The sequence below is a fragment of the Cyprinus carpio genome, chromosome A1 (genome assembly GCF_018340385.1).
Source record: "Cyprinus carpio isolate SPL01 chromosome A1, ASM1834038v1, whole genome shotgun sequence".
NCBI lineage: Eukaryota > Metazoa > Chordata > Actinopteri > Cypriniformes > Cyprinidae > Cyprinus > Cyprinus carpio.
This window is the reverse complement of record NC_056572.1, coordinates 38,904,520-38,924,519: the sequence shown is the minus strand read 5'-3', so window position 1 is coordinate 38,924,519 and position 20,000 is coordinate 38,904,520. Positions and strand designations below refer to the sequence as shown.

The 20,000-nt window shown below is 39.5% G+C and overlaps 2 protein-coding genes across 4 annotated transcripts in view; both read left to right on the top strand.

Moving 5' to 3' along the window:
• Window positions 1-17,550, top strand: part of LOC109091778 (lysophosphatidic acid receptor 1-A-like) — a 21,330-nt gene extending 3,780 nt beyond the window's left edge. Inside the window, exons 2-6 of one of the 3 annotated variants that reach the window (XM_042765779.1) lie at window positions 5,832-6,265; window positions 8,488-8,902; window positions 13,164-13,420; window positions 15,830-15,862; window positions 17,053-17,550. In XM_042765779.1, the coding sequence (XP_042621713.1) occupies window positions 5,954-6,265; window positions 8,488-8,902; window positions 13,164-13,420; window positions 15,830-15,862; window positions 17,053-17,148 (1,113 nt within the window). In that variant the 5' untranslated portion in view covers window positions 5,832-5,953 and the 3' untranslated portion in view covers window positions 17,149-17,550. Of the gene's footprint in view, window positions 1-5,828; window positions 6,266-8,487; window positions 8,903-13,163; window positions 13,421-15,829; window positions 15,863-17,052 lie in introns of all 3 variants that reach the window. The other 2 variants (XM_042765774.1, XM_042765785.1) reach the window with 2 other exon arrangements.
• Window positions 17,551-17,699: 149 nt separating this feature from the next.
• Window positions 17,700-20,000, top strand: part of LOC109095070 (calmodulin-regulated spectrin-associated protein 3-like) — a 17,260-nt gene continuing 14,959 nt past the window's right edge. Inside the window, exons 1-2 of the mRNA XM_042765767.1 lie at window positions 17,700-18,619; window positions 19,321-19,792. Coding sequence (XP_042621701.1) covers window positions 19,663-19,792 — 130 coding nt within the window. The 5' untranslated portion in view covers window positions 17,700-18,619; window positions 19,321-19,662. The remainder of the gene's footprint in view (window positions 18,620-19,320; window positions 19,793-20,000) is intronic.

Genomic DNA, 20,000 nt, shown 5'->3' with positions numbered 1-20,000 from the left:
ATCATCTCTTCTCAGGTGTTCTGGATCCAGACTGGAGCTTGTGCAAATCCTAGTTACCACGGTGTAAAATCCAGCAGAAACAGAGAAACAAATAGAGACATAATTAGCGTAGCTGCTGTTCCAGCCAAGTAAAATTAATTTGTTTAACCCCAAGCTAAAGAATAATAATGCACATTTGATCAGATATAACTGCAGTCCAAAATTATGTGATGCATTATTTGAATGCTTGGCCAAAGAGTTGTGTTTTTAATCTAGATTTAAACAGAGAAAGTGTGTCTGAGCCCCGAACATTATCAGGAAGGCTATGTCCAGAGTTTGGGAGTCAAATCTGAAAAAGCTCTACCTCCTTTTAGTTGACTTTGCTATCCTAGGTACTATCAAAAATGTCCAGCGTTTTGTTACCTTAGTGAGCGTGATGGGTTGTAGCGTGGTAGAAGACTAGTTAGGTACGCAGGAGCTAAGCCATTAAGGGACTTATAAGTAATAATATTTTGTAACTGATATAGAACTTAATAGGTAGCCATCCAGCGCTTATCCAACTTTTTAACCTCCGAGCCCCCCCCCTGCTGTAAAAGGCTGTAGTTAGACTTTTTTTCCATTCAAGTGTTCGAAGTCCCTCGCTGTAAGACAGGCTGCAGCAAATATTTCATTGTAACCACTCCAAAACATCTGAATTTCGCTCTTGGTGTGTTCTAATTGGCGGATTGTGTGGAATCGCTGTAATATTTCTTTTTAAAAGGTCTTAAACAAGAATAAACTCGTTTGTTGTGAGCTCGTTGAGACAGCACGCGCTGTTCGGAGCGGCGAATTATCTCTCGTCTTTCTCACTTATCTCTGGCCAGACATTAATTATTAATAAGCCCTGACCCGCTAATAATAAGATATGTTGGTTTAGCTTGTCAGTGTGAATCAATTTTATTTATTTATTTGTATTTTTAACCGATTTAAAAGTGAAACTAAGCGAGACTCCTCCCTCTCAGTCCCGGGAAATGCTCCTGTAGAGGCGCATTTTCTCTCCAGACAATGAAAGTCTCAGCACACATACATTCCTCACACAGAGCCAAAAATCCATATTCAAATCAAAATAGCCGTAAATTGTAACTGTAAATTAGAAAGTTGTCCGTCTTAATAAGAACAATATATGTACCGAGTTTGGTGTCTGTAGCTAAAACTAACCCCCCCACTTTTGACAAAAGGTGGCGCTATAGAGTGCCTATTCCACGCCCTCTTATGAACTTTTGCCAGTGTCTAGCTGTCACTAATACTGATATGTGTTCTGAGTTTGATGAAATTCTAAGCATGTTATATGCCTCAAAATCAGAATATATTATAAAGAAAAATATTCCAGTTTGATATTTTGCCATGGCAACACTATATTAGATATCAATATCCCCTCAACAGTATTACATGGGCCGTGTTTTTTATCATTATTCTGATGAAGTTTGAAGCAAATCGAGTAAAAATAAGATGCTGAATTCAAAGCATTTTGAAAATGACACACTTCCTGCTGCCAGTTGGTGGCGCTATAATTTTGACTCCTAATAGTCACCTATATGCGATCGGCATCATACAACGAAACAAATTGATGAAGTTTAATAAAAATCAGGAAATGTATGTGGATGTTATTAGACACTTCCTGTTTCTCATTTCTCGCCATAATTTCAACGCCTCGCCACGAGCAAACCGTTTGAGATATCAAAAATCCCCTGGCAATTTTGCATCCCCAATGTCTTGAGATCATGTTGACCAACTTTGGTGGCAATCAGGTAAAAAAACCTATGACAAGTATATAAAATTCCAGAGCATGCACTTTTTACATAGCTCTAAATAGCTGACTTCCTTTTGGGTGGAGTGCAAGTATGTATGATATATGGCCCTCCATATTCCAGGGGGCGCTGTAGAGCCCCTGTGCCACGCCCGTGTATCAGTCTCTGCCCGGCCCTAATGGCCGCCGGAGGTTCCAATGTGTGTGCCAATTTTCAAGACTTTTTAAGCATGTTAAGGGCCCTAAAAGCCCCCGAAACCTTGAAAAAAAATTAGAAGAATAAATAATAATAATAATAATAATAACAAATAATCCTAAGGAAAACAATAGGGCTCTTCGCCCTCCAGGCTTGAGCCCTAACTAGCAATGAGATGCAGCCTTGGTCTGACGCAAGAAGCAAGTCATTTGTAATTTTAACAAGTGCAGTTTCTGTGCTATGATGGGGCCTGAAACCCGACTGAAATTCTTCATAGAGATCATTTTTTTGCAGGAAGGAGCACACTTGAGCAGACACAACTTTTTCTAAAATTTTAGACATAAATGGAAGATTTGAAATGGGTCTGTAATTTGCCAGTTCACTAGGATCTAGTTGTGGTTTCTTAATAAGAGGCTTAATAACCGCCAGCTTGAATGGTTTTGGGACGTGACCTAAAGATAACGACGAGTTGATAATATTGAGAAGCGGTTCTTCTGCTACAGGTAACAACTCTTTCAGTAATTTAGTGGGTACAGGATCTAATAAACATGTTGTTGGTTTAGATGCAGTGATAAGTTTATTTAGCTCTTACTGTCCTATAGTTGTAAAGCACTGCAGTTTATCTTTGGGTGCGATAGATAAACCTAAAGTATTAGACGCTGTAGAATCTACATTTGTTATTGTATTTCTGATGTTATCTATTTTATCAGTGAAGAAATTCATAAAGTCATTACTATTTAACTGTGAGGGAATATTTAGATCGGGTGGCTCTAATCTAGCCACTGTGCTAAATAAAAACCTAGTGTTTGATGAAATAAGAAAACTCTTCTTGAATTATATGTGATTAGGGCTGGGTGATAAAAAATGAAGTGGCTTGTGTGTGTGTGTGTGTGTGTGTGTGTCTGTCTGTCTGTGTGTCTCTGTGTGTGTGTGTGTGTCTGTTTGTGTGTGTGTGTGTGTCTGTTTCTGTGTGTGTTTCTGTGTGTGTGTGTGTGTGTGTGTGTGTGTGTGTGTGTGTGTGTGTTTGTTTGTGTGTGTGTGTCTGTGTGTGTGTGTGTGTCTGTCTGTGTGTGTGTCTGTGTCTGTTTGTGTGTGTGTGTGTGTGTGTCTGTTTGTGGTATGTGTGTGTGTGTGGTGTGTTCTGTTTCTGTGTGTGTCTTTTTTTTTTTTTTCTTTTTGTGTGTGTGTGTCTGTTTCTGTGTGTGTCTGTTTGTGTGTGTGTGTGTGAGTGTGTGTGTGTGTGTGTGTTTGTGTGTATGTGTCTATTTGTGTGTGTGTGTCTGTCTGTGTGTGTGTTGTGTGTGTGTGTGTCTGTCTGTGTGTGTGTGTGTCTGTTTGTGTGTGTTGTGTCTGTTTGTGTGTGTCTGTTTGTGTGTGTGTGTGTGTGTGTGTGTGTGTGTGTGTGTGTGTCTGTCTGTGTGTGTGTCTCTGTCTGTGTGTGTGTCTGTCTGTGTGTGTGTCTCTGTCTGTGTGTGTGTGTGTGTCTGTTTGTGTGTGTGTGTGTGTCTGTTTCTGTGTGTGTGTGTGTTTCTGTGTGTGTGTGTTTGTGTCTGTCTGTGTGTGTGTGTGTGTGTGTGTGTGTGTGTGTGTGTGTTGTGTGTGTGTGTGTCTGTTTGTGTGTGTCTGTCTGTCTGTGTGTGTGCTTCTTTTTTTTATTATATTTCTGTGTGTCTGTTTGTGTGTGTGTGTGTGTGTGTCTCTTGAGCAGAACTGATATCTGTGTTTGTTCGTCTCTCTGGGTTTGACTTCACTCGTCTCAGTTCCTGTGTGTGTGTGTGTGTGTGTGTGTGTGTGTGTGTGTGTGTGTGTGTGTTAGTTTCCGTTCTTGTACTACCTGTGCAGATGCTGGCTGTTTATATTCTGGTGTGATTCACATGAAGTTCACAGACAGCTAAAGTCAGGCTGTGTCTGATTTGGAGATGGCTATTAGAGCAGATCTTTTTCTTGCTCTCATTTCCGTCTCTGCTCTCTGTGTAGGAATGTTTCGCTTGGTTTTTATGGTTGAAGACGAAACTTCCTGCAAACACACTGGAGATTTTATGACTGCGAGTGTGCGTGTGTGTGTCTGTGTGTGTGTGAGAGAGAGAGAGAGAGAGAGTGTGAGTGTGTGTGTGTGTGTGTGTATCTGTGAGTGTGTTTGTGTGAGAGTGTGTGTGTGAGAGAGAGAGTGTGTGTTTGTGAGTTTGTGTGTATGTGTGAGTGTGTGAGTGTGTGTGTGTTAGAGATGCAACGATACAATTTTTTAAGAACCGATCTGATATTTTTTCAAAATGAATGTAGAATTCCTGTACTTCTGTGTTGAACTTATCCTCACTCTTGTGTGTCTGCTGCTAAATATAGACAACTTCATTTTAATGAAAAATAACAAATGAAAAAGTAGATAATCATAATCTATCAAAAAAAAAAAAAAAATATTATAAACTAGGTTAGTGGATAATTCAGCAGCAAAAGTTATTCTAGACAAATCATGGGTGCACAATAATTTTATAAAAACATTGCTCTTTGTATTGTTGTAAAATACATTTATGAAAAACAAGTAGCCTATATATATACACACACACATATATATACAGTACTGTGCAAAAGTCTTAGCCCATTAGTATTTTCACCAATCAAAAATGGTTTTAAGCCAGTTATTTCTATCTGTTGCTGTAGTGTGTCAGTAGGAAATATCACTTTACATTTCCAAACATTCCTTTTGCCATTAACTGTAATAATGCAGTGAGAGTTTGGTATGCACGAGGAGTGCGACAACAACCAGTGCTCCACCCAGAGATCTGATCTCACCATCGTCAGTCTGTCTTCAATTACATGAAGAAACAGGAAAAACTGAGACGGACTAAACCCAGAAGAACTAGATGCTAGTGTGTGTGTGTGTGTGTGTGTGTGTGTGACTGAACCAGCTTCAGGCCTGGTGACTCTCACAGAACCTTCAGGAAATGTCAGGGTCAAAGAGAAAATGAAAGTGTTTCTTGTTCATGACTTTCATGACATTTGAAGTCTGATTGATGTCTGTTTTCTGTACGCACATTATAATAACTGTGTGTGACTGTGTGTGGTGGAAATAAAGCCCACTCTAGATGCTTTTATCAAAAACAATTGACCTTTTTGCCTCGTCTCATTACTGTAATACACAGAAAATCTCGTTAATGTAAGGGGAGAGATTTAGGTCTGTTATTTACATGAAATATTTATGTCATATTTTTATTGTACTGTATTAACAAGAATCATCAATGACAATAATTCAACGGTAAAACATCAAGAGATAATCTGGAGTGAAAATATTATATTGTCTAACTTTAATATAAAATATATATTTTGGAAACAAATCTTTTTGGCATTTTTCCCTCATTTTCATTACCGTAATACAAAAACAACAACAACAACAAAAACCAGTCTCATTAAAGAGAAAGAAAAACCCCTTATATAAAAAAAAAAAATAAACAAACAAATAAACTTACTTACCATCAAAAAAAACAATGCCAAAAATCATAATATTCATAAAACAGTGTTTTATTCTTTGTGCAAATTGTAATGTCACTACAAAATAACAGTAATAAAATATTTGCATATATTCTCCTCATGTTCACTCAGTTATTTATTCAGTAAAACCCTCATTCTCAGTAATATGAAGAAAGAGATATAGGACGATCTCATCATTTAATTGTACGGTCTTAAGTTTAGGCTGGTTTAAATAATGATGCAAAAACACCTGATTGTATTACAGTAAAGAGAATCCTCAGTGACACCGACCCAACAGTACGCTGATTTCTCACAAATCCTAATGGACAGGAAATGTTAATTTTCTTCATGTAAATGATGATTTCATATTAAACTGGTGTTCTCTTCGTGTTTCCTCTGTCACAGTAGATCTGGTTCAGACAGACCTGCTCCATATGACTCCATGAATGACCTCTGACCCGTGAAGCCCCGCCTCTCCAGTCCCGTCCAATCACGTGCTTCCTCTGGCGGCCCGATCGCCGTCCGTCACGATGGTTTGCCACTACAACGAGAGTGTGAAGTTCTTCTACGACATCAGCAAGAAGAACATCAGCGGAATGTGGCAGACTAAAGACTATGTGGTGGTTTCTCTGGGACTGCTGGTCTGTGTTTTCGTCATCTTCGCCAACATCCTGGTCATGCTGGCCATCTTCATGAACCGCAGGTTCCACTACCCCATCTACTACCTGCTGGGGAACCTGGCGGCGGCCGACCTGTTCGCAGGCATCTCCTACATGTACCTGATGTTCCACACGGGCCCCTGGACCATCAAACTCTCCATCAATCAGTGGTTTGTGCGGCAGGTGAGAGGAAGATGATGTGTGGAGCTCCGGGTGTGTCTGTGTTTAATGAGTAACTTTGGCTTTGGATTGAGAAACTTGTGTTGTAATAGGACCCACACTGAGATTCAGACGCTTCACATGAAGTGTTTTTGTACAGAGAGAGTCCGTTTAAAACACAGGAGTTTGTTTTGAAGGAATTCTTGTGCTTTGTTACATTTTATCCTAATTGTTAAAAATGTATTGCTAAAATTATTTAGTCACATTGATGGCGGACACATTTATTTTTGTTGAATATTCCCATGTTAAATACATTAAGTCAGTATAAAGCAAGCAAGAAAATACATTTAAATTTAAAAAAATTATAAACCTTTATCGTTCAGCACTTTATTTGACAAAAAAAGTAAAATGACTTTTGACAAAAAAAGTAAAATAATTTTTAATTCTTGTATTTTAATTTATGTATTAATTTAAAAAATGTGTTAATTAAATTATTTAGACACATTATGGGAGGACGTGTTCATATTTATTAGAATATTCATGTATGAAGTCAGCAGGACGGAAAAACAGCAAAATAAAGTTTTGTCTAACTTGAAGAAATTAAATTTACATTTGCATTTTATTTGACAAAAAGGAAATAAAAATGCAATTTTTTTATTGTAAAGGCATTGTTAGATTTGATTTTACTACATTAAAAAAGATGAATGAAAACATTAAATTCTCTGATTAAATTATTTAGGCGAGTTGAGGGAGGAAGTGTTCGGAATCATTAGGCTAGTTGATGGACAGGATGTGCTGCACTTCCTGTTTCCTGTAAGGAATTCTGGGAGAAGATCGGTGATGGGACTTTCTCTGATCAAAACGCACACAAACTCAAAGCTCTTCATTACAAACCGTCAGAAATAAAAGTTTGGTTTAGGGATATATCACTATTATGATAAAAAATAAAAACCCTTTATGCAACAGTTTGACCAAAAGTGTTTTGTTTTGACATAATTACATTTTAAAAGAATGTTGTCTACATGTGCTTTTTGAGGATTGCAAGTTAATGAATCTAGTCAAACAGAATGTTTCAGGTGCTTTATGGGAAACAGTCATCTGTCTTCCTGTGTCTGTTATCATGATGAGGATCTTGAAGTGAGTTTGTATCAGCACAACCACAAATACCACAGCTTTTCTTGTTTCCAGAGCTGCTGAAGGTCAGAGCTGCATCCTCTAGACGGGGAAGAACACTGTGTGTAAACGGCTGATACTGCGTCCCACTCTAAAACTACTTGATTTTTTACATTTTTACTTCTTATTTTAACAGTAATTCCTTGACATACTTCACATTTAATGGTTTTTCATTTAAGTAACTGTTTGTTCTTAGTTTATTCTTATCGGTTATTAGGGTTTTATGTTATTACATGCCATATTTTAGTGTTGCGTGTGTCACCATGATGGTGTTTTGTATTTGTGTGCTGCTTCTGATGAGTTTTGATTCCTCTTTCTCTGTACCATCAGTGTTTTTGGTGGTGTGTTAAAGGTCAGGAAAATGAAAATTATTTTTGTACTTCAGTAGATTGGTGTATTAGTATTATATCAGTTCATTAAGTATACTTTTTGTTATTGTAAAGTCAACTTAAATCTGCAAACATAAAAATGTTGCTAGCATATTTATTTTTACTGTAAAGTTCTGGCAAACACAGCTGACATTCCTGTTTAATTATTTAAAAATGTAATATAAAATTTAATGTAAAAAATAACATTTCATATAATATAGTAGGATTTAAAGCAACATACACTTTTGGCCACTGCCTGTTTAGCCCCGCCCACCGATTCTACAGCACTGCCTGTTTAGCCCCGCCCACCGATTCTACAGCACCATCACTGCCTGTTTAGCCCCGCCCACTGATTCTACAGCGTCACCTGTTTAGCCCCGCCCACCGATTCTACAGTGTCATCTTTTTGGCCCCGCCCACCAATTCTACAGCGTCACCTGTTTAGCCCCGCCCACCGATTCTACAGTGCCGACTGTTAAGCCCCGCCCCCACCGATTCTACAGTGCCGACTGTTTAGCCCCGCCCACACTGATTCTACAGCACCATCACTGCCTATTTAGCCCCGCCTACTAATTCATGCATATAGTAGATCAGGGGTGTCAAACTAAATTCTTAGAGTGCCGGAGCCCTGCAGAGTTTAGATTCAACCCTTATTAAACACACCTGATCCAGCTCTGCTGTAAATGCTGTTCTTCTGTCTCTCAGGGTTTGATCGACACCAGTCTGACGGCGTCGGTCATTAATCTGATGGCCATCGCGCTGGAGCGCCACCAGACCATCTTCACCATGCAGCTGCACAGCAAAATGACCAACCACCGGGTGGTGCTGCTGATCATCGGCATCTGGCTGATCGCCATATTGCTGGGTTTGGTGCCCTCTTTGGGATGGAGCTGCATATGCAACACCAGTGAGTGCTCGAACATGGCGCCGCTCTACTGCCGCAGCTACCTGGTGTTCTGGGCCGTGCTCAACCTGCTGACCTTCACCATCATGATGGCCGTATACACGCGCATCTTCATCTACGTGCTCCGCAAGAACCACCGCATGAGCCAGCACACCTCGCAGGTCAAGCAGAAGGAGACGGTGGTCAACCTGATGAAGACCGTGGTCATGATCCTGGGTAGGACCGATCGCACATCATTTCTGACTTGCCTGTGTCTTAACCAGATGAGATGAGAAGCCTTTTGACTTTAACTGGTTTCCTATCATGTCGTCAATAATGACCATCATTACAAGTTTCTGATTTAGTAGTTAAAACTGCTCAGAGTCATTCACATTAATAACAATAACTATAACCATAAAGTTTTAATAATCACTCTAAGAGATTCGTTATATAGAATCATTATTGTTCTTATTATAGTTATAGCTACCATTCTAGTTATTGTTATTGTTGTCGTTATCATTGTAGTTCTCGTTATAATTGTCGTTATCATTATAGTTCTTGCTATATTTATCTTAGTTAACCTTATAGTTATTGCTATAGTTATCGTTATAGTTATAATTGTAGATATAGTTATTGCAATTGTTATAGTCAGGGTCATTGTTATTATTATAGCTAACGTAATAGTTATTACTATCATATTGCTATAGTTATCATGGATAACATTATAGTTACTATTTTTAGTTATCGCCATTGTTAGTCATGGTTATAGTTATCAATAGTTGTGATTCTTGTACATTTATTGTTTTAGCTATTATCATTATTTTATTGATATAGATGCATTTACAGTTATTACTATAGTTATTGTTACAGTTATTGCTATAATTATTGTTACAGTTATCGCTATAGTTATCGGTACAGTTATGCTATGTTTATTGTTACAGTTATTGCTATAGTTATCGCTATATTATCACTATAGTTATCACTAAAGGTATTGTTACAATTATCGCTGTAGTTATCGTTACTTTATCATTAAAGTTAACGCTATAGGTATTGTTACAGTTATCGCTATAGTTATCGGTACAGTTATGCTATGTTATCGTTAGAGTAATTGCTATAGTTATCATTATAAATAGTTATAGTTATTGCTGTAGTTCTTGTTACATTATCACTAAAGCTATTGTTATAGTTATCACTATAATTATCATTACAGTTACTGCAGTAGTTATCGCTATAGATTATTATAGTTATTGCTATAGTTATCGTTATAATTATAGTTAAATGTTATTGTTACAGGTAGGATTTTTTTATCTTTTACAGTTATCATTACAATTCTCAATATAGTTACTGCTATAGTTATCATTACAGTAATGCTATAGTTGTTGTTACAGTTATGCTATAGTTTATAATTTTATAGTTTAGTAATATAGTAATATATATTATAGTTAGTTATTGTTACAGATATTATTTTTTATTATTTACAGCTATCGTTAAAATTCTCAATATACAGTACAGGTCAAAAGTTTGGAAACATTACTATTTTTAATGTTTTTGAAAGAAGTCTCTTCTGCTCATCAAGCCTGCATTTATTTGATCAAAAATACAGAAAAAACAGTAATTATTGTGAAATATTATTACAACTTAAAATAATAGTTTTCTATTTGAATATATATTAAAAAAAATAATTTATTCCTGTGATGCAAAGCTGAATTTTCAGCATCATTACTCCAGCCTTCAGTGTCACATGTAACATCCAGTCTATCACATGATCATTTAGAAATCATTCTAATATTCTGATTTATTATGAGTGTTGGAAACAGTTCTGCTGTCTAATATATTTGATGAATAAAAGGTTAAAAAGAACTGCATTTATTCAAAATAAAAAAAAATCTAATAATGTATATTCTAATAATATATTTTCTTTACTATCACTTTTTATCAATTAAACACATCCTTGCTGAATAAAAGTATTGATTTTATTTAAAAAAAAAAAAACCCCAATTACAATTACTGACCCCAAATTACTGACCAGTAGTGTATATTATTACAAAATATTTATATTTTAAAAAACATAGCTTTTTCTTTTTTTTTTTTTTTTACTTTTTATTCATCAAAGTATCCTAAAAAAGTATCACATGTTCTGAAAAAATAATAAGCAGCAGAACTGTTTCCAACTTTGATAATGAATCATCATATTAGAATGATTTCTAAAGGATCATGTGAATGATCCTAAAAATTCAGCTTTGCATCACAGAAATAAATGATAATTTAAAGTATAATAAATTTAAAAACAATTATTTTAAGTTGTAATAATATTTCACAATATTACATTTTTTTTTTCTGTATTTTTGATCAAATAAATGCAGGCTTGATGAGCAGAAGAAACTTCTTTCAAAAACATTAAAAATAGTAATGTTTCCAAACTTTTGACCTGTACTGTAGTTATTGTCATAGTTATGGTTGTAATTATAGTTATTGTTACACGTATCACTAGAGTTCTCATGACAGTCATGTTTATCGTGGTCGTCATAGTTAACATCATCATTCTTGGTGTGATTAGTCTTTGTAGAAGCTGAAAACACTGCTGCCCATTAAGTGTCGTCACATTTAGTTCAGACGGCTACATCCCAGCTCTGATTATATAGTTAGTTGTTCTTGGTGTTGTGCGTCTCAGTGCGTCTCAGGACTTGATGTTACACTGATAAATGTACGAACAGTCCCGCAGTGATCCAGAGCAGTGGTCTGAATGTGTCAGTATACAGGAGTCAGGAACTCCTGTCCTGTGTTTGGAGAATAACACGCAGCCGCTGTGCGCTGAGACACACACACGCGTGTAGGAGCAAGGTCTGTCCGGACTCGTCTGACCGGTTCTGTGTGTCTGCGCTATCTCTGCTTTGCTCTTCTGTCGGTAGAGACAGAGAGGCGAGTGCATGTTCTGACAGAGTCACGTCACACCTGCTTACACTCACACAGGAATGTCAACACACTTACGCTGGAAACTCTTGCTATGTGAACTCTTGGAATTATCCCATAAACACACACACACACACACACAAGACACTTCCTGAACATGCATCTGAGACCGCGTGTGTCTAACTGTCACTAACTATCAGCAGAGCAATGCTGATTTTAATCAACATCAGTTTATTTACAGCAGAACTTCTCAACCACATTAAGATTTCTAGTGATAGCGTGGAACAGACAGAAGTAGAGTTTGTCCTTCAGCTTAATGACACGTCTGTATTCAGAGTCACGTGATCAGCGTCACTCATTTACTTACATTTGCGTCTCCTAGAAATGAAAAAGGAGCAGCAGCAAGCTGAACTGCAAAAAAACTGGGTCTCATTCACATTATTTGTATTTAAATTAACTTAGCAAAACATTTGTTTACATTTATGCCTTTAGCAGATGCAAAGCGTCTTACAAAAGAGGAACAAAAGCCACTTGTCAAGTGGAAATTCACAGCTAAATCAGCCAATCAGAGCTCTTGATGTTTATTCTGATTTCCTGTCATGTAGTAATTAATGACCATCATTACAAGTTCCTGACAAACTGCTCAAAGACTCGTTTTCACACCAATAACTGTAACCACAAAGATTTAATAATCGTTCTAGAAGAATCTTTTTTTTTTACTGTGATAGTTATTGTTATCATTGCCGTTACAGTTTTTGTAAAAGTTCTTGTTATTGCTAAGGTTCTCATTACGATTATAGTTATTACAGTTCTTGTTATAGTCATCAGTTACATTAAACGTAGTTATCACTAAAGTTATTATAGTTGTAGTTGGTGTTATTTCTGTAGTTTATTTATAGTTATTCTCATTATAGTTAGTTTCATAGTTAACGTTATAGTTATTGCTACAGAGTTGTCTTATTGTTATAACCAATAGTTGTAACAACTGTCCAGTTTTGCAGTTATCACTAGATTTTTTTATAGTTATCGCTATAGTTATCATCATAGTTATTGTTATAATATAACCAGTGTTATCATTTCAGAGGAACAAAAGCAGTTTGTAATTTCGTAATTCACATGCAAGAGTTAGTTTCAATGTTAAAGGCATAGTTCACCCAAAAATGAAATTTAGCCCATGATTCACTCACCCTCAAGCCATCCCAGATGTATATGACTTTCTTCTTTCAGACGAATCCAATCAGAGTTATATTAAAAATGTCCTGGCTCTCCCAAGCTTTATAATGGCAGTGAATGGGTGTTGAGATTTAGCAGTCCAATAATAGAAGTCCATCCTTCATAAAAGTGCTCCACACGGCTCTGAACCATCCCTTTAATGAACTGAGAAAACTAAATGAGCAACCATTTAGTCATTTGCATAAAACATGCGCAGTTCATCTCCATCCAAGACAAACCCTTTACTTTACAGCTCTCTGAAGACACACTCTTGTGTTTATTAGTTTGTTCTTGAGTCCCAAACATGTATGTTCACGTGTGGGTGGAGCTGTTGCGTGCGTGTGTCTCTGAGGATGTTCTGGTGCTCTTCCCGCAGGTTGTTTCGTGGTGTGTTGGACGCCGGGGCTGGTGCTGCTCCTCCTGGATGGATTGTGTGAATCCTGTGACGTCCTGACCTACGAGAAGTTCTTCCTGGTGCTGGCCGAGTGCAACTCCTTCATGAACCCCATCATCTACTCCTACCGGGACAAGGACATGCGCGACACCTTCAAACGCATCCTGTGCTTCCCGTGTTTGGGGTGGCAGCAGACGGAAGAGCACTCGGGTGTGCGCTTCAACACCCTCAAGCAAGAGGTATTCTCAGAGAGCGCCGGGAGCCACCACGCCAGCTACTAAAAGTGTGGCCAAGTGTTTGTCTGTGTAATTCTGTAGCAAAGTGTTCAACACGCTGCTGCTTCGCCATTCGTGCAAACTCAACCACTAAAACTACTGTCTATAGAAGCCTTTGTCTGCCAGAAAAGGTAATTGTGACTTTTTCCCATGCAGTTCTGAGAGATGTAAACTTGGAATTGCTGGATATGAACAATTATTAGGGATGTAACGATTAACCAGGAGCCGGCTGAAAATTGATTCAAATATGTGACGATTGAAATCGCTTGAGATGATAAACAATCGCAATTCAGTTAGAGGCAGGAGTTTATAGGAATGCGTGCCTGAAAAGTTCAGATGGTATTTTTTTGTGCATCTTGCCTCTGCATAAAGTTCATTAGTGCAGTGCTGCTTTGTTTACAGCGGTAACCGAGGAAACGCTTTAAGCGCCACCTGCTGCGGTGTTCATAAGTGCTTTGTTTACAGCGGTAACCAAGGAAACGCTTTAAGCACCACCTGCTGCGGTGTCCATAAGTGCTTTGTTTACAGCGGTAACCGAGGAAACGCTTTAAGCGCCACCTGCTGCGGTGTTCATAAGTGCTTCGTTTACAGCGGTAACCAAGGAAACGCTTCAAGCTCCGCCTGCTGCGGTGTTCATAAGTGCTTTGTTTACAGCGGTAACCGAGGAAACGCTTTAAGACCGCCGCCTGCTGCGGTGTTCATAAGTGCTTTGTTTACAGCGGTAACCGAGGAAACGCTTTAAGCGCCGCCTGCTGCGGTGTTCATAAGTGCTTTGTTTATAGCGGTACCGAGGAAACGCTTTTAAGCGCCACCTGCTGCGGTGTTCATAAGTGCTTTGTTTACAGCGGTAACCGAGGAAAAGCGCTTTAAGCGCCACCTGCTGCGGTGTTCATAAGTGCTTTGTTTACAGCGGTAACCGAGGGAAACGCTTTAAGCTCCGCCTGCTGCGGTGTTCATAAGTGCTTTGTTTACAGCGGTAACCGAGGAAACGCTTTAAGCGCCACCTGCTGCGGTGTTCATAAGTGCTTTGTTTACAGCGGTAACCGAGGCAAACGCTTTAAGCGCCGCCTGCTGCGGTGTTCATAAGTGCTTTGTTTACAGCGGTAACCGAGGAAACGCTTTAAAGCGCCGCCTGCTGCGGTGTTCATAAGTGCTTTGTTTACAGCGGTAACCGAGGAAACGCTTCAAGCTCCGCCTGCTGCGGTGTTCATAAGTGCTTTGTTTACAGCGGTAACCGAGGAAACGCTTTAAGCTCCACCTGCTCCGGTGTTCATAAGTGCTTTGTTTACAGCGGTAACCGAGGAAACGCTTTAAGCGCCACCTGCTGCGGTGTTCATAAGTGCTTTGTTTACAGCGGTAACCAAGGAAACGCTATAAGCTCCACCTGCTTTGCTTCAAATTTTGAAATTAAACAATCTAAATTAGATTAAAAACTGTTCATGTCACATGTATGCAGCATCTTTGTTTGGATCATGATTAAAATGCAGTGGTTGCCTCTCATTTTAAATCGAATGAACACAGACAAAGCCTTTTATTTGTGTTATTTATTTGATTTGGGGCTTGTTTTAAAATTTCAATTTAGTTTTGTTATTTACATTTACGTTATATTTAAATTTAGTCATTTAGCAGACGCTTTTATCCAAATCCACTTACAAATGAGGACAACAGAAGCAATCAAAACCAACAAAAGTGCAATGATATGCAAGTGCTATATTAGTATATTATTATAGTGTTATCTTTCAGTTTCACAAAGAAATGTGCAGCATTTTGTCCAAGCAGTAATAAAAGGACACATTCAATTTATAATTTGTCTTAAATCTCATTTTGTTAAATCGTGAATCAAATCGTGACTTGAGTGAATCGTTACATCCCTAACAATTAGCTTTTTATTTTTTATTCTGTGGCAGAAACAGAACAGAATTGCGAGATGTAAACTCCGATTTCTGAGAAGTAAAAACTGAGATATAAACTCAGAATTCAGAGAGAAAAAGTCTAGAATTCCAAAAAAAGTCAGAATTTTGAGATGCAAACTCAGAATTCCAAATTGCAAGATAAAAAGTCGCAATTACCTTATATATATATATATACATACATACATACATACATACTGCAAACTGAAAAGCTAGCTAAGACACACTAGTCTGCATGGCTAGAAGTGCACTCATTTTCTGACTCGGCCTGGCTGCGTGAACAGAATTATAGTTCAGCTCTGTGTCTAACTAACCAAAGCTCCAAAGAGGTAAAAGCCGCATGTGGTAATGTGGTGTCCGTCCCAGCTGGTTAGTGACATGTACCCAGTGCTCATGTTAAAGCAGGTACTTGTTTGTGTGTGTTGATGTGTGTCTAATCGCTCTTCTCTTGTGTGTTGCGCAGCGGAGACGGCGCGTGCTGCAGGAGTCGTGGGTCGTATGTAGATTCGCTTGCATTTAAATCCTCATTCAGACTCTATAATCACTCGGTCTCTAACATCTCAACCTGATTCTCTCTGAGATAGGCGCTGGTCTGGTTCTTGTGCGGTTTTACACGCGCCGCATGTGCTCATGGCGTCACTGAGGGTTTTTCATGATGCTTTTCTCTTGTTTGTTCTCTTTAAACGACCACTTCCTGTGTGTGTGTGTGTGTGTGTGACGCACATGTTTGTGAATGTTCATCTAATGGCTTTGTAATGTTGCGGTCACGTTTCTGGCTGCCAGATGTGCAGTGTTTACTGCTGTTTGTGCACTAACCATGTAAACATTTGGTCTGTGCTTGAAGCGTTGGCACGCGAGGATCCGCTCTCTCTCTCTCTCTCTCTCTCTCACACACACACACACACACAGAGGTGGTTTCGATTGAGGTCCTCTAGTGGTGCTCTCGTGTAACTGCAGCTCCAGTGCACGCTGTACTAACTCACCAGCATGCTGCTCTATTCACGGGGCTCCTGCATTAACATTGAAGATGTCCCTGGGTCTTTTTTTTAGCTTTAATCTGTTCTCTTAAGAGTTTTGTTCCTGTGACTCGCACTGAAGTCTCTCATCTGAGATTCAAGGCATGAAGTTCATCATCTCATGATTTCAGTGTCCAGTTAAGGAACTTGTTTTGCTTCACTGTGTGAAATATGAGGATGATTGTGTGGTTTAATCATCTGTTTGTAATCACCTCCTGTGGCCAGTGAGATGTACACACAGATATTTGGTTCTGATTGGTTGTTTACGATTGTGATTTATAGATGCACTAATAATAATCCGATCAGGTGCTCAAAGTGTCCAGCCGATTGTTTTCACTCACTCCATCTACTGATCATTCAACACTGATTATGTCTCATTATGTTGTAAAAAATGATTTTACGCCTTTTTATTGATGAATAAACATGCTTGATGAGGCCGCTTCTGTCCGTCTGCTGTCTGTGATCTGCTGGATGTGCGTTTAGGAAACGTCTCCTCATCCTCAAGCGGTCAGTGATGTGGATTGATTCAGATCGGTCACTATAAGCAGCTTGGCTCATAGACACACATGCATGCACACACGCTCCTCTCTCTCGGCCGTCAGGATCTCAGGTTTAACTAGTTAACGGTTGTTTGCAGCCCAGTGTTTTCTCGGCTCTCTGTGTGTCTCAGGCTCGTAAGGCTCGTGACGGAGACGGCGAGCAGGCTAACAGAGGACAGCTGGTGCTGAAGGAGGCGGAGAACATGCTGGACTCCACCGAGAGCTGAGGAACCCGTAGCAGGACCAGAAGGACCCACTCCTGCGCTCTGATTGGCTGCATGAGCTGTCAGTCACTGTCTGTGTGTTTCTGTGAGGCTCACCTGAAGTCTGAGCTCTAACTGTGAATGAGTTCACTGTAAATATGGTTTTTATTTAATTGAAGTCTTACTGCCGGAGTTGATGCATGTTTTTATGTTGTACTTGAAAACACATGACTGGCATCTGATCAGACAGACATTAATTGTGTTTTCACGTCGACTGTACCAAAACTGATTACAATACTTTTCAACATGTTTCTTTATTTAAAAACATTAGAATCTAATCAAATGATGAATGAAATAAATCAATGTTGTGTAGTTTTTAAGGCGTTCCTCAGTTGAATAAACCCTGCTTTGAGTTTTTCCAAGTCATTAGTTTTTGTTGTGTGTGTCAGTGATTGTTGAGGCTTTATTGTTTCTGCTGAAGGAGGTGATGTTTTCTGTTGTTTGTCCTCCTCTGAGTAAAGGCAGACCACATGTCCATTATTAGAGCTTCAGATGCTCCGCGTGAGGAAATCTAAACTGGCCAGAATGTCTGCACTAAAATATTTATCTTTAAACACCCTTTCTGTACAATGTCTGGCTATGAAATACTGACTTCTGACGTACTGTACACAGAAAGCCTGCTGTCGCTGTGAGAGGTGCCTCGGTGTTATTCAGATGATCTGCAGGAGCAGAAATACAGGGTTGTGTTCTTTAATCCAGAATAATTAATTCTTATGACATCATCCAGATCAGATATAATGAGGACGAGTCAAACTCGAACGCCTCTGAACACTCGTTACTCTGTAATCAGCAGTTGTGACTGTTTATCTCATCATTTTGACTTTTGAATTGGTATTCTGTTTCCAACTTTGTCATAATTACTCAAGACATAAGTCTAAATAAAATAACAATAGCTTTTGTTTAAGCACAATTATAACTTGGTATATCATAACTTTGACTTTGTGTCATAGTTATGATTCATCAAAGCATGTTTTCTCTTGTGTGGTGTAAATGTACTTCTTCAAAGTTTCATATGACTTCAGCAGACTTATCGCAGTGCTCATATTTATATGTTGTGTCCTTTATTAAGTTCGTCAGCCATTGCTGTACTTGTATGGAAATTGTTAATGTTTCACGAGAGTCTAATATAAAACCCTGGACTGTGCTCATAGTTATTAATGTAGTGTCTCGATAGAGTAGTGTACAGTAAACATTCATCTCAGTGTGAGTCACTGTTTCCAGCGCGTGGAGAATCTCCTGTGCAGCGCTGACCGCATCCACAGTGATGCTCTTCTGCGATCGCCGAGCAACAGCGTCAGCACGGATCTCCTCTTCCTCTCCTGCGGTGACATCGCCCTCTTGAGTCCGGCCCGGGACACGACGGATGTGACGTCACTGGACGTCCTGGAGGAGGGTCCGCCCATTCACAGCCACGTTTGAGGAACAGCGATCACAGGTGCGCGTGTTTGTCGAACCGGATCCGGTTATTCTGCATTCACGCGTCACGTGACTCCCTCTCACAGTCCAGACCGGTTCACACTGACACACAGAGCATCTGATGTGACTCATCTATTATCAGCTGCTGGGAGTTTATTCTCATAGATATTTGATTCGAGTCAGGGAAACATGTTTTTCCAATAATGCATCGAATTCATTTAAACAATTTCACAAACTTCTGTTTTAACTTCAGTGTAATATTTAATGTGAATTGACTTGTACAGCCAGTGTAAGGCAGAACCTCTGGTTTTAAGTTAAATGAGTGGACATGTTTACAGTGTCTAGGGTACATGAAGTCTGAAGATCTGTTTAACTGTGTGAGAAAAGCATCGTCTTCATAGAGAATGATTGTTGTTGATAAATCAGATGATAGAGATGAGATCTGGAAATAACGAGCTGACAGCGGGGTTTCTCCTACGCAATATTACTGTTAGATATACAAACCTTACATTTTTAACAATTCAAAATCAGTTGTATTTTGTATAATGTTTAATTAATAACGTTCGTATTGTTACCAGGCCATGTAGCCATAAAATCCGTACAGAAAGATCCAACACCCTGAAACATAGATCATAAAGAAATATTTTATTGTTTTTTTTATGTCATACACAATGGCTGTGAATAAAATACTGTAATCCAAATGAATTTCTTCATGACCAGGTAAGACTGAAGAAGCCTGCACACGGTGAGAGCGGGATCTGGACTCATGAGCTCGAGAGATGTCTACCGGAAAAACTGCCTTTCTTTCCTTCTTTCTTTGGCTCCGCCCATCCTGACACGTGATTGGACGCCCGCGGTGTGATTGACAGCTCGAGCAGGACACCTGACGCTCGGTGGCTGCGGCCCATGCGCGAGGGGGACGCGGGGATGGGCGGCTCCGCGGCGCGCTCCGGTGTGTGGAGCATCTGCAGGCGCCGGTCCCAGCGCAGGATGACGCTTTAGGAAGCGCCTTTTCGCTGCACGCCATTTCATTTTCTCTCCAGTGCGGCCGCCGCGCTCGAGATGGACGCGTCTGACGCGAGGGGGAGCGCGCCGGTGCCGGACATCTGCCCGCTGGACCGGTACGACCCCACCCGAGCCAAGGCCCGCGCCAGCGTGAGCTGGCTACTGAGCCGGAGCCGCGGACCTGAAGGTAAACTCTGCGCGTGCGTGTGTCCGCAGCATCAGCACCACCATTCAGCATCTGCGCGCGCTCGCTGACGCAGCTGGTTTAACAGAGACAGAGGTGTGTGTGTGTGTGTGTGAGAGGTTTACTCCGTTGGAGATGTGCGCGTGTTCCGGAGCGCAGGGCGTCACCGCGGCTGATTCATTGATTGAGCAGCTGATCATATAACGGTGAT